At 37.1% G+C, this 14,397-nt stretch overlaps 1 protein-coding gene across 2 annotated transcripts in view; it reads right to left on the reverse strand.

The window, feature by feature from the left end:
* The window catches only part of kcp (kielin cysteine rich BMP regulator), a 107,112-nt gene that overhangs the window by 48,767 nt on the left and 43,948 nt on the right, over positions 1-14,397 (reverse strand). The window contains exons 33-46 of one of the 2 annotated variants that reach the window (XM_056236006.1): positions 12,656-12,749; positions 11,465-11,638; positions 11,294-11,376; positions 11,102-11,222; positions 9,383-9,465; positions 9,209-9,308; positions 9,043-9,128; positions 8,024-8,296; positions 6,307-6,479; positions 5,563-5,674; positions 4,781-4,882; positions 4,271-4,435; positions 3,715-4,012; positions 427-1,311 (exon numbers count right to left, since the gene is read on the reverse strand). In XM_056236006.1, coding sequence (XP_056091981.1) covers positions 1,094-1,311; positions 3,715-4,012; positions 4,271-4,435; positions 4,781-4,882; positions 5,563-5,674; positions 6,307-6,479; positions 8,024-8,296; positions 9,043-9,128; positions 9,209-9,308; positions 9,383-9,465; positions 11,102-11,222; positions 11,294-11,376; positions 11,465-11,638; positions 12,656-12,749 — 2,082 coding nt within the window. In that variant the 3' untranslated portion in view covers positions 427-1,093. Of the gene's footprint in view, positions 1-426; positions 1,312-3,714; positions 4,013-4,270; positions 4,436-4,780; positions 4,883-5,562; positions 5,675-6,306; positions 6,480-8,023; positions 8,297-9,042; positions 9,129-9,208; positions 9,309-9,382; positions 9,466-11,101; positions 11,223-11,293; positions 11,377-11,464; positions 11,639-12,655; positions 12,750-14,397 lie in introns of those variants that run through there. The other variant, XM_056236007.1, reaches the window with a different exon arrangement.

Raw genomic sequence — 14,397 nt, forward strand, 5'->3', positions numbered from 1 at the left:
AACACCAGTGCAACAGCAGAAAAGGCCCATCAAAAAAACAGTGCAACAAATCAAAACAAAAACTATGCAGATTTGTCTTTCCATTTTGTTCAAATCATTCATTTGTTTAAAAATATCAAATTGAAGAGGAAAATCCAAAATCTTTTATCTTGATGTTATGGCAAGCAACCATGCTAAAAAAGAAACCTAATGATGTTTTAAAAAAGCTTTTACCTCTTTGCATCTGTGGTGAAAGAAAGAGGAACACTTTGTCCATGTTTGCTCAAAATATTCTCCTATCACTGGATGGATGTGTAACTGACAATGTGTCATTTAGCTGCATTAAACACAGGTTAACGGTACAGGTTAACACTGGGTTAAAAGGACAGGTTAACACTGTTAGAAACACTTACAGACAGTAGCACCAATCAAAAACAAACAAACCACCAAATACAGTATACAGTAGAGGATTGTTAATGTGGTTTGAACTATAAAGTAAAAAACTGTAAATGTGCGTTAAGCTCAAGCATTTTAAAGTCAATACAAAACTCCATTCGCTCATTATACCTGTAATCTGATGAATTTCTGAGTGAATCAGGTTATTTAACAAAAAAAAAATTAGGATGGTACTTTATATTCATCAGGAAATGACAGAATTGTGAAAAGTGAAGGCAGATGTTGGACAAGGGTTGATAAGTAAGAGGGATTTGTGATGTCAGCTGAAAACTAGCAAGTTTTTACATTTGTATAATGATTATAAACGTTTTTATATGAAATAATGTGAACTAATTTTAAGGCCAATTCACACTCAGATTAGTACGTCATTTCTCAGATATTCCCATTTGACATTGCGGCAAACCGCAAATGAACATGTTCAATCGGCAAAAACAAGCGTTTGGCGTTGGTGGGTGTCTGTCGGTGCAGTGTGAATACTGAATAGGCCTTTACAGAATAAGACCAGGAATGTGCATTATAAAGAAATAAAGCAAATTTTGATTTCATGTTGACTTCAAGAACTTGTTTTAGTTCATCAGATCTCAGGGATGATTAAAACAAGATTCAGTGATATTTAGACCTTGTAGACAAACCGATTTGACTCCACAGTTTAAGGGTCTCAAAGATTGCCATGGATAATTTTAGGGCATTTCTCAGGGGCGATGCAGTGGGCGTTGTGTTCAACCAGTCCAGCGGGACACTGGCATCCTGGCACACAGGGTTTAAAGCAGTGAGCCTCGATCACACCGAGTGGCACGTCTTTATTAAAACACGTCTTAGGACACGGTGGCCCACACTCATCAAACACATAACCGCGGTCCAGCGGGCAACCCACAGCTGTAGGGATGGAAAAGAAAAAGCATGGCATTATACTAAAACACAACAAATCAAGTCAAATGAATTTATATATCGCTTTATACAACACAGATTGTTTACATGACACGAGCAAATCTTTTTAATCCTGTTAACATGCGATTTTCATTATTCTGATTATTCTCTGAGAATTGCGGTTCCCCACCCGTCACTGTCAGTCACTGCAATATTATGTCGACTTACAAATTTGGTCTCACTTGGGAGCCCCAATCACCTCTGAGTTTTAGAAAAACAGCCAATGGAATTGACAAGTGGAATTTGCATCCCGAACCACTCCCTCGTTCATACGGGTATTTAAGATGGCGGGACGCATCCACTCATACAGATTTTTACTTTGGTGCCAAATGGTTGCACAGCAATCCCTCTTCCAAACAGCAAGCAACGAGTGTGCTGCAGAGATCATTCACATTGCTGAAGAGGGCGCATTCAGTGGGTTTGGCCATTCTAAAAGAGCAGTGTACAGTTAAAGGTACTAACTTTTTTATTCTACTAAAGCATGAAAATGCCATAATATGTTTGCAGATATTTAGGAAACATGCTAAGTTCACATACTCGTTTATCTGAAAAACACTTTTACAGCCAGTTATTTTATTCATTATTTTACACGTTCCGTGTTCTCAGTCGGTTTTTGTTTTGGTATGTGTGATCTCGCCCACTGCCAGTTCATCCAATAGTATTTCGACACCCCGGGATGCCAGTTGGCAGGAAACACAGCGTATTGCAGCCTTGGAAACGAGCAATCAAACTGGGTCAGAGATTGCAGATTCCACACAATCCAAAAACCCTCGATATCCATCTCAAAATCTCTATGAACGAGAGCATATTAAAATGCGGATAAATCAACTCATCAACTTACAGCGTGTAAGTCTCCTGGGCTTTCATTGTCAATTGCGCTCGTTCTTTCGAGTGTCCTCAAACTGGCAACCCGCGTCAAATCTGAGGAGGAGGGGGCGGGGGAAACAACGATCTCCAATATTTTGAATTTGGACTGCAGTACCTATTTCGACCACTAGCTGTTATTCTTACAGACAGCACCTTTAAGTGCAGTGAAATTCTGTGCACTTCAGTGCAAAGAGCTCCGGTGCCTTTCTTCCCGGAAGTGCATGAGGAGGTTCAGAAGTTGTGGAAGCTTTCACTGCCTGAAGCCGCTTTGCAGCCTCCTTTCACTCTCACTACCCTCGATGGTGAGACCGCTAAGGGTTACGTGGAGATTCTCCAGGTGGAGCAAGCAATTGCGTTACATCCTGCCCCAGCATGACATTTCTGCCACCAGGCTGCGGGCTTCCCCCCAATCTCCCCCCCTACATCTGCTCCGGCACGACCGGAGACAAGACCCCCGGCTGCCCCGTCTAGCTTTCCACAGGAAGGCGAAGCAGCCCGTCCCCCAGGCCGCTTTCCAAATGTCTCTCAAAGGCCCTCGTCTCGGTTGCTCAGCATAAACATGTATGAGTGGATGCATGCCTTCATCTTATATACCCGTATATACGGGGGAGTGGCTCCGCATGCAAATTCCACACGCCAATTCCACTGGCCGTTTTTTCTAACTTGGGGGATCCCAAGTGAGACCCCATTTGTCAGTCGACATATCGTCTCCGTTCCCTCCAGCAGGGAATGAGGGTTACATCAGTAACTAAGACACCATTTTACTGCCATTATGAACGTATTATTTTCGTATAATGATACGATTATAGTTTTTATTCATTCATTTGGAATCAGTTTGCATTTTTATACTAACAGAAATAAAATAAGTTTAAGGTTTTAAAAAAAAAATGTTTTTAGTTTAAGTTAACTATAATAAACCTAACTCACATACAGTAGGTGTTACTGGCCAAGTTCTTCCAGCGTACATGGATTTGTTTACTGGTTCGTTCGTATCCAGACTCAGACATTTTTTGGATCAAAGTATTATGTTTACATGAGGTAAAGTTTCATCTCAAAATTGCCTAAATCTCACTATGAGGTTGCTTGTAAACATAGTAATTGTTGCAATGTTCATCAATTAAGAAACAAATTAAATTTAGCTACAAAGCAGCTCTACAGAAGGCAATAGTATCATTATTCAGCTCAGTGAACAGTTCGGTGTTGATTTAATTAGATTCAATTCAACGACAGTGTCAAAGTTACAAAGTTCATCAATTATGAAGCGGGACACTTGGTGCTCCCGTTACATTTTAGTAATCATCATAAATTAGGTATCATTCGAAAGCTTAAAAACTCAAAATTCATCCTGTGAAAAACGTTTTGAAATTGGACATTGAATTACCATGGAAACAGTACTTTAAAACCTTTTTGTGGACTCCTTAAAAAGGTATCAAACTTCTATAAAAGGACTCTATAGGACTAACTGCATGAGTATATCTCACTCACCGCAGAGTGTCGGCGACCTCCACTGCAGGATAACCCCGGCTTCACGGCACTCGGACGCGTAAGCCTCCAACACGTCACACAAACAATCATCCAAATTGGACCCGCAGGCGCACAGATCATACACACATGATGCAAAGAACATCTCGGGTGGCACCACCTTATGACAACGCTCAAACACGGGCGACTTCAGCACTGTGCAGCGAGCATTTGCGGTCTTACGGGCAGAGTATCCAGCCTCCTTACACGGATTAATGTTTTTCACATCAGAACACTGAACACTTGAATTTACACTGCCCACCTGCAAGGAAAATAATATTTCACATTAATATTCACATTTGAAACATATTAACTAATTACAATACAAGATTGTGTGACTAGAATGCGTTCTTCAGACATGTTGAGCTTTGGTGTTAAAAAGGGAAAACCAGGTTTGAAAATGACCATATCCCAATCCCCTTCCCGCATTCTCTACTGTCACATTTCTACTTTTGCTGGTCAACTACAAACCCACATATCAATCAACACATACAGCATGAAGATGTTTTAGTGTTTTAACCTTCCAGTTGTTTCCGAAAGCTGCTTCAGAATTGGCGATTTGTCCATTGCGAAGTTTCATGTCGTCCTGAGGGTAGTTATTGAAGTTGCCACATAAACCGCACATGTGCTTCTTGTAGCTACCAGGAACGCTAACTTCCACATGAGACCGGCCATTCCATAACACCTTAAATCACAATCATCAAATAAACAAATAAAAAGTGCTATGAAATTATATAAAATATTACAAAATAATAAAAATAAATGTGGGCAATCCATAGAGATAATGTGGCCTGGAAAGAATTTTATGAGAAATGTTTGAATTCATATTGAAATCTCAATTTTGATCTTTAGCATTTTAGCAAATCTGAGGGTCTTTTTTCTCAGGAGAAAAATCTAAGAAGCAAGAAACTTCTCCAAACATCTCTGTTTGCCCTATATTTCAATAAAGAAACACTTAAGGAGATCTTGTTCATGATGTTTCTTTCCTTTAGAAGATTAAACCCAAAGTGAATTCATACAGAAACTGTACCTTCAGCCCAACATTGGTGTTTAGGAGGATGGTGTTGGTCTTGCGCTCCAGGTAAACATACGGCTCTTTAAGAAACGGCAGGGAGACGGGTTGATAATCAACCTGATGTATCAAAGAAAAGGAAAACAAGCAACAAGCGGAGTTGTCAATATTCAACACTGATAAAAGTGTATAAAAGAAAAGCTGAAGGTAAATTAATAATTTAGCACATGGTTTTCTTAAATTTGGGTTTTACAAAGAAACTGCAGGGGTTCATTAGTTGATGAAAACATGATAATTAACGAAATAATTAAAAAATAAAAACAATCAAAATAAAACACTTACTAAAAACATTTACCTGCATGTCATGTGACCATTAAACAAAATCAGAGAACTGTAAACAATGCAAATGTTTTTCAAATATTAATTTAAAATCTCTCGGGGTACTTCAAGTAAATATTGTAGGTCAAAGCGGGTTTGGCTGACATAAAAGTTTGAGAATCCCTGATTTAGCTAATTATATCAGCTAAAATCATGTCTGTATGTGTAAGAAAGAAGATGGAACTGCGACAATGACATCATGACAAGTGAATATTCCATCATAAGTGAAAATATAAATATAAAAAAAAAACTATAGAAAATACTATACAAAAACAAAAATAGTTTTACACTATAAAAAGTACATATAAGAAAAATAGCATGTGTATGGTGAAAAGCGCACTGTAAAGGCCCGTTAGTGGACGCTAATATATTTATCGTTATAGTTATCATTCTTAGTGTGAACAGGCCTAAACGCATATTACCTTGACAATCCAGTCCTGAAACAGCTGCACCACAACATCTCCAATAAACACGGTCACTTCTTTAGTCCAAGACACTCCCCTACGTCCCCGGTCCTCATTAGACACATGGACACTGACACACACACATACGTCTCTTTAGACTAGTTTTGTGTGAAATTTTTGTGTGAACTATCCCTCTAATGCACAGTACACACTACTCTTCCAAAGTTGGGGTAGGAACGTTTTTTTAATGGTTTATATAAGGTCTCTTATGCTCACCAAGAGTGCATTTATTTGATAAAAAAATACAGTAAAAACAGTAATATTGTGAAATATTATTACAATTTAAAATAACTGTTTTCTGTTTTGTAATATATTTTAAAATGCAACTTATTCCTGTGATGGTAAAGCTGAATTTCCAGCATCATTACAGTCTTCAGAAATCATTCTAAGATTTTGATTTGCTGCTCAGTAAACTTTTTTTTTTAAATTATCAATGTAAAAAAAAAAAAAAACAGCTGTGCTGTTTAATATTTCTGTTGACACTGTGATACTTTTGTAATGATTCTTTGATGGACAGAAAGTCCAAAATAAAAGCATTTATTTGTAATCGAAATCTTTTGTAACATTTTAAATATCATTAGTCACTTTTGATCAATTTAATGCATCCTTGCTGAATATAAGTACATTTAAAAAAAAAAAGAAATCTTACTAGCCATTTTTTGAACAGTCGTGTAGATGTGAGTGAGAGAATATTCTAAGCACCTGAAGTTACTGCCCTCACAGTCCTGAGCTAGAACATATGTGCACGTCCCCTGGAAGTTCACCATCTTTCCATCAAACGTTCGATAGTGAGGGTCTCCAAACACAATGCAGGTGGCGGGGTGGGGAATGCAGTGAGGACAACACATTCCAGGAACCAGGGCCGGAGTTTCATCCTACAAACACACAAATGCCACAAAAACAGATTATACCTGAGAGAGGGGCCCAAAATGTCCTTGTCCTTAATATAGTACACTAACTTGTGAGTCTGCATGGTTTTTAAAATCAAATTAAAGGCTTTTTAAGACCAGCACATGTTTATGGTAAACATCCTAAAATGACTGTAAAAACCATAAAACAACTTTGCCGTTCAAATACAAATTTTGATAAAAAGGGCCTATTATTCCCCTTTTCACAAGATGTAATTAAAGTCACTGGTCTCCCCAGAATGTGTCTGTGAAGTTTCAGCTCAAAATACCCCACAAATAATTTATTCTAGCTTGTGAAATTTGCCCCTTTTTGCCGTTTTTGTGTGTTCCTTTAAAAGGAAATGAGCTGTTGCTCTCAGCAGTCTTTCCAGAAGAGGGCGAAACCTTTACAGCTCATACTTCAGATACTCCAGCAACAACAAAACTGGAGATTGTCATGCAGCCATAATCCATAAATTGTCACTAACAGTGTTCAGCCTTACATGTTCGAACCAGAGCCGGACACAGATGGAGAGATTTAGGAAGAAGTTACAACTTTTAGAATGCCACTGGACGTTTATGAATGGTTAGTGAATACATTTGTGTAGTTGTTGTGGAATGAAGTAGATTCAACTCATCGACTAGCTTGTTCTTTCATGTTAATCTAAAAACCATTCAGAAACAACTTTTGTGCAAATCCAGCATTGAACTGACCCTCGTGTGAAGCTTTCCGACGTAAAGTGATTTGCGCAAATATATAACACTTTAAAGACTTTCTTTGGCAGATTTCTATTCTATGGAGACTCTTATGTTCGTTGGTACAGAACATCGTTGGGACAGAACATTTGTAATATTTTTTTGGCGCAGACTTTGTATATCTCCAGCTGCTACAGCGAGGAAACAGAAATGGCGGACTGCTGCGGCTCTCTCAGGGCGGGGTCTATGCTAACAGGGCAAATCGCCACCAGTCATGGGCGGGGCTTCTGGAACTGCTTGTTTATGATTTATGGATATTATATAAAAAAGGAGTGGCTGGATTTTTACCATTATAGGCTGGTTGTTTACACACACTGTGGACACACATCTGTGTTCAAACACCTTATTAAAGTGAATTTTGCATAATAGGTCCCCTTTAAAGTCTAAAATGTAAAGTTTATACATTTATAAATCTTGCTTTTAAAAAAAGGGACGAGTAAAATATGATTATATATAATATTCTAGAACCGTATTATTCTACATTTTGAATGCACATCTGTTTTTTCATTAGTTATCACAATAAGCCACCATCGCAATTCCAGGTTTTCCAGACCCAAATTTATAACCTGTTGAAATGATCATTAAGACCTTTCTTCTCCCATTTAAGATATGTAACTTTATATAAAAGACTTTTCATGACCTTAAAATTGATAAAAACTAAAAGGTATGACTTTTTAAGGACTCACAGGGACCAACATTTAAAAGCTTGACAACAAGTTTCAAACTATGTGAAGTCCTCACTAATATAACCTCAAAGATGCATATCGTCATCTTACCGAGGCACACGTGAGCGTTGGGCATCTCTGGGTTTGGCAGTGCACGTCTCCGGACACACAGGTGCAGGTCGTACACTCATCCACCTCCCAGTGGTCATTGGGGCTGTACAGCTGTCCCTCGTACACACATTGTGCACCAGTGTCTATGGAGTAGACTACGGTTGTGATGCCTTTGCACTCTAGACAGCACTTCCCAGGGTTCTTCACTTTGACTGATCCATCCGGACAATCAAGAGGAGGACACTCCTGCAGATCACACTCGATGTGCCCTTGCTAACACACACACACACACACACACACACACACACACATGAGTTACTTTAAAATGTGCTTACTACTGCATTAAACAATCAATCAGGTTCGTTTGCTTGATGTGAGATTTGTTTACCCTAGCATTCTTTAGCCAATCATTTACATATTGCTTCTAATAAACTTATTACAATTATATCTGATGAAATAGTACGATCATCACATGATCACCTTTTGCTTAAAATGCTATAAACAGCAGCTATGCTAATTCCCTGTTTCTATATTGGGATGCCCATCCTGAGGTAACAATAGATTGCGTCAGCTCCAGTTTGGAATCAGCCTTTGCAATGATTTAAGTTGCCGTAGACAATCGTGAAGACTTTAGACCCAGCTAACAAAAATATGTTCTTAGAAAGTTTTGATAACATTAAAGTTAACTAACCACATTACAAACTATTTTATAGCTGTATACTGTATATATAACTGCCATATGAACATTACTTTGACACGCTATAGCAGGTCTGATAGCAGAGACTGATAGCAGAATACTTCCTAAATTTTAACATTGAAAACATGCATTTGAAAAGCTGCTTTGAAACTATTTGTAGGCCTGTTGTGAAAAGTGCTACAGAAATAGACTTGAATTGTCACCATAACAACAACTTCCTGATAAAACCGACAAATAACGTAAAACCATCAAAACGTTTTTTTTTGTTGCTTAAAATTGTGTCTGTGTTTCTCCTGCAATAGTTTCATTTTAGTTCCCTCACATTGCAGATGCAGGTGATACACTCATTCTCCTGGTCTGTCCATCTCTGTCCGCTTAGTACGTGGGTTTCGCCCTCTAATACACACTCTGAGACAAACACATATACAAGTGAGCACACATACACTGGAAGAAGCGACGTTGCATTATTTCTGATAGCGAGACTGTACCGTCACAGACGGGGCAGCAGGAATCAGGGTGTGTGCGCTGATAATCCGGAGGGCAGCTGAGAGGAGGACAGCCTTGATGAATACACGTCCATGTCAAATCCTAAACACACACATAAACGTCATCATTCCATATCAATGCACATGGCTTTATAAAACAGCAGTGCGTTTAGATACCTTGCACTGACAGGTGAAACACGGATCATCAGTGGCTAACACTTCATTACCGATCAGTGTAGCTGTGCAGTTACTGAGGGGCTCTGAAACACAAACCACAAGAATTAAACAATCAACAATTCAACTATATGATAAAGATTTGAAAAGACTTCTTCAAAGAGTCTCATATAAGTTATGTTAACAAATGTTATAGATCTTAGTCAGAATAAACACCATATTTTGATGTAATTAAAGACCCACTCCGATGAAAATAATGTTTTTCTAGGTGTTAACATGTTCTTGTGGCATTTTTCTGATGTTAGAGGACATATCTTGAGAAAAATAAGCTCAAAGTTGTATTTCTGAGTATTTCTACATTCAAATGGCTGTGAATCAGTAGCAGACGCTAAAATGCTGGCTAAAATAGACTGGAGTTGTGACGTAGTAACTCCACTGGGCGTCTCCACACGCGACGTCTTGGAGTGAAATAATGATCGGTGATCGGTGATAACTTTGATTAACTTCGGATAATAATAATTAACGTGTATATAATACTGTTGCCCCACCGGTATTGGGGGTGTAAGCTAGCGGGAGAGACAGAGCTCTCAGCAACGGGCAGGGGGAGGGTCGTCTCCGTGCCAACGGCTCCGCCCACAACGCAGAGGCGAATTGCTAATGAGCAACTGCCGCTCTGCTGAAGCGAAGTCCCAGAAAACGGCACAGGTTTTGTGATTTTGGCTAAAAATGGCATAATCATAATTTAAAGACCACTGGGAATGTTTAAAAATAGCTCAAAATATGATCGGAGTGGGACTTTAAAGTCTGTCATAAATACAGTTTGTTCAGTTTGTTCAAAATGTTGCATTTTTGAAATTGAGTCTTTATAATTTAGCTGAAAAATACTGAAAATATGTCTTAGTGTAGAAAAAACTTTCTGAAAATTGGTTTTAATTAGAAAATTTACATTACTTAAATCTCTTAAAATTTATTTTTGCTCATCTCAAATGAAATATGGCATATAATACAATCTATTTTCAACAGGATCTATAGCTCAGCATCAAAATAAACAGGGTTATTATCCCACGGCTTTAAGGAATACTTGATTCTTATATTGAATGTACAATATCCCAAAAAATAAACAAACAAACAAATATTCCAAAAAATAAACAAACAAACAAATAAATGGACATATGGACATGAAATACACACAAATATTTACTAATATAATATTTATTAATATTTTTAATTAGCTTTTTTTCCCTTTAGTTCTAACTTTAAGTTACTCTAACTAAGGTTTAGTAATTATTTAATGTGCTTTTGTCATTTTAATTTTTTTTATATTTCTATTTAGCTTTTTATTTCCTTTTTAGTTTCAGTTATTTTAGTACTTTAACTTACACTTATTTATTTAAGTTAATTGCCAAGACGATTTATTTCAATTACCAAAAACATTTTTTTTAATAGTTTTAGTTAACATGATAACAACACTGATAGAGATTTGACTTCAATTTGTTAACATTAAGTACTGTATTACAAACTAACAATACAATTATATAAATGTTAATATATAATGAGCAAACAACATTTATAAATATACTTTTGCTCTTTTTTTACTTTGTTTTTGTAAAGTGTTACCAATTAATTTCATATGTGAGAAGAAAGAGACTATAGAGTTATACGAGAAACACGAAACTAGCACAGCAATGTAGAAAAACTGTCCACAGCGGTGTTCATACTAACGTGCACAGACAGGGCAGCAGGAGTCAGAGCCGCTGTATAGGATATTGTGTTTAGGACAGTCCACCAGACTCGGGCACTGCTTCCTATAGCAGCTCAAGTGCTGTTCCCCGTCTGGCATCACCTACAACACATACACACACCGTAAAGCAAGCAAACCAACATATGCGCACAAAATGTTGTGATGAGCCATACCTCACAGGTGCAGATCTGACAGTGGTCACCAGAAGGGTGGAAACTCTCTCCAGGGCCGTACACACGGCCCTCAAACACGCAGTCTGACAGAAGAAAAACACATTTAAAACATTAAACTTCCAAAACAACACTATGCATGCACAAAACTGTTTGTAGGGATTGTAGTTGTACCTGCACACACTGGGCAACATTCTCCAGGCACGCTGATCTGGTTTAGACAGGTGGAGAGACAGTGGACCTTCGAGCAGGTGGTCACTCCATCCACACACATACAGGACATGCAGGGACCACTGGATAGAAACCAGGTACTGCCTTCAATGTGCTCGACACCGTCATAAAAACAGCCTGAAAGAGAGACAGGTCGGTTTAGTAGCACTTATTTTAGTGAGATCTTATTTAAAGGGATAGTTTATCCAAAAAAGAAAATTCTTTCCAAAATAAATCCAAATCCATCTTCGGGAACACAAATGAAGATACTTTTAATGAAATCTGAGATATTTCTGTCCTTCCATTGAAAGTCTATGAAATGAGGTTTGTTCTCGTCAAGCAAGTATGGCTGAGCTTCTGTTTATATTTACTGGTCAATGTCTACAGTATATGTAAAAAAAAAAGAAGCCTAAATTAAATCTGTTCATCATATTAAGCGATTGTGATTCTTCAGAAGACTTGGATTAAGCCCCTCGATTCATATGGATTTATTTTACCATCTCTTTATGAACGTTTTGAGTTTTGGGTGAATAGACTTTCAATGGAGGGACATAAATCTCTCAGATTTAATTACAAATATTTTCATTTGAATTACACAGATGAACGAAAGTCTTATGGGTTTGGAACGACACAAGGGTGAGTAAATGATGACCGAATTTTCATTTTTGGGTGAACCAACGCTTTACGTCTTATTTAATATCATTTAAGATTTGCATTAATGTTTAATAAAGTTTTTTTTTTTTTTTTATATGTATAAATAATATAACTAAATTTAATAAATTAATTGTATTTTTATGAATACATTTTATTTCATTAAATTGTCATTTTAAAACAAAATAAATAATAATAATAATTTATAATGTACTCATTCAAAACATAAAAAGGGTCATTCATTAATCAAAGGTATTGTATTCACAACCATAAGCACATTACATATGACCACCATGAGTTTAGCATATCTTAACAGAGGTAATTTGTATACAGAAGTTTTAAAGGTACAGCAGCAAAAGCAAATTGTTTTTGTTTAAGTCTAGGGGTCACAGAAAGGCTGGTAAAATATCATGAAAAACTAAACTGATCCAAAGAAATTTGACTAACATTATAAGTCAATGTCAGGAAAAAAATTTGTATATGTCCTAATTTATTTGTCTGTACCTCTGCAGCGGGGACAGCAGGAGCCGGGATCAGTGACCTGATGCATGCAGGTCAGTTTAGCACAATGAGGACCTACACAGCTCATCTCACCATCCTGAAACACACATTTGTAAACACTGAACCTTTCTATCAGTCAAATCTCATGCTTAACCCTCTGGGGACCAGAGCTTATAACTGTTTACTTATTTAAAGTCAAGAGTTTTGTTTAATTATTATTACAACATAAATTTGCTACATTCCTGGAACCGCAGCCGCTGCACAAAGGACAAAAACTGATGAAGGAAGATTGTCAGCCGATTGCATCAGAAAATGAAAATGAAGAAGCACGTCTTTAGTCTGCTAAATTATTGTGTAATGTAAAAGAACACTAAAATTACTTAAGTTTGAAACCAAGTTCGAACATTTCAAGGTTTAAATAAAGTGTCGGGACAGTTTTTTTTATTTAAAACAGGGTTGCATCGGGTTTAGAGTTTATTTCTTTTGCGATGCAAAATAAGAAACACTAGGCTAATCTTATTCTTGCGACATTTTAAATTTGTATTGCCAAAGAAATGACAGCTATATTAAACAATTAAAACAGTAGGCCTACAAAACGAAAATTGTCCAAAGCAACATAATTAAATTAAAACATGCGTTTTTCTTTGCCTCTCTCGCGCTGAATCTCTTTTTAACAAGTTTATTTAGTCTCCCTCGCTCTCCATATGAAAGAGGAACATTAACACCTATGCCTATTGTCCTGCGCGCTCGATACAGCACTGAACTGTCCCTCCAACCCCCCACCGGCTATTGGAGTCTGAGGCTGATTTAACACAAAGAGAATTCACAATTCACACTTAAATCGCTATTCTAGACAGTGTTGATAATGAAGGAATTAAATGATTTAAGTTACATGTAGCCTAGTGATATTTCTGTCATAAAAGCTTATTACTAAATATTTAATTATTTCAGTAATTGATGAAATAAAACTGGTTTGGGCCAGCTTTTTCCAAGCAAAACTAAATATAATCTGAAAAAACGCATGTTAATTTGTTTTCATGAACAAAATGTTCAACTCAATATTAAAGTCTACAGGGATCTTTGGATCCTTTCAACCAGGCATGCAATTTGTGAATTAAGTTTTTTTATTTTTATTTTTTATTCAAATAAATATCGAACCACGGTGCTTCGTGGTAATGCTGCTAAATTAAATAACATGTATTGAATAATTATGAACTTAAATGAAACAATATCGCAACATTTCGACAAATGCATTATTTGATCTGTTTTTACATTTTAATTCAGGGCGATTTAGCCTGCTACATTTAATTAGAGCGAGATTTTCACCCTTGTCTTGTCATTTTCTCATTGGGAAGCGCTTACAGGCTACATGTTTGAGTACATCCTCTGTACCTCTCGTTTTCATATGGATTACATAATCAGATAACATTTATTAGCCAGAATATTTAGACATTTAAAGGCTTTAGACATAGCCGATTTCTTATCGTGACTGAGCTGAAGTGGCTTTCGGTTCATTTTTGTGACGCGCAGTTCCCGGAGACAGAGACGACAGATAAACTGTTTTTGTCGTTAGCAAAAGTTCGAATAAAACCCGACTTTAGAAAAATGCATAGGGCCACTCGGCGTGGTCTGCCAAAACACTTAATTATAAACTTCAATATTTCATTCAAAATAATCTCAAAACGCTTTGTGAAATTTTGAAAAGCCGTGCATGCATTAAGGCCACTTGAACTAATGAACAACTG

The sequence above is a fragment of the Rhinichthys klamathensis genome, unplaced genomic scaffold, assembly GCF_029890125.1.
Source record: "Rhinichthys klamathensis goyatoka isolate OS25496 unplaced genomic scaffold, OSU_Roscu_1.1 h1tg000436l_1, whole genome shotgun sequence".
In the NCBI taxonomy this organism is placed as follows: Eukaryota; Metazoa; Chordata; class Actinopteri; order Cypriniformes; family Leuciscidae; genus Rhinichthys; species Rhinichthys klamathensis.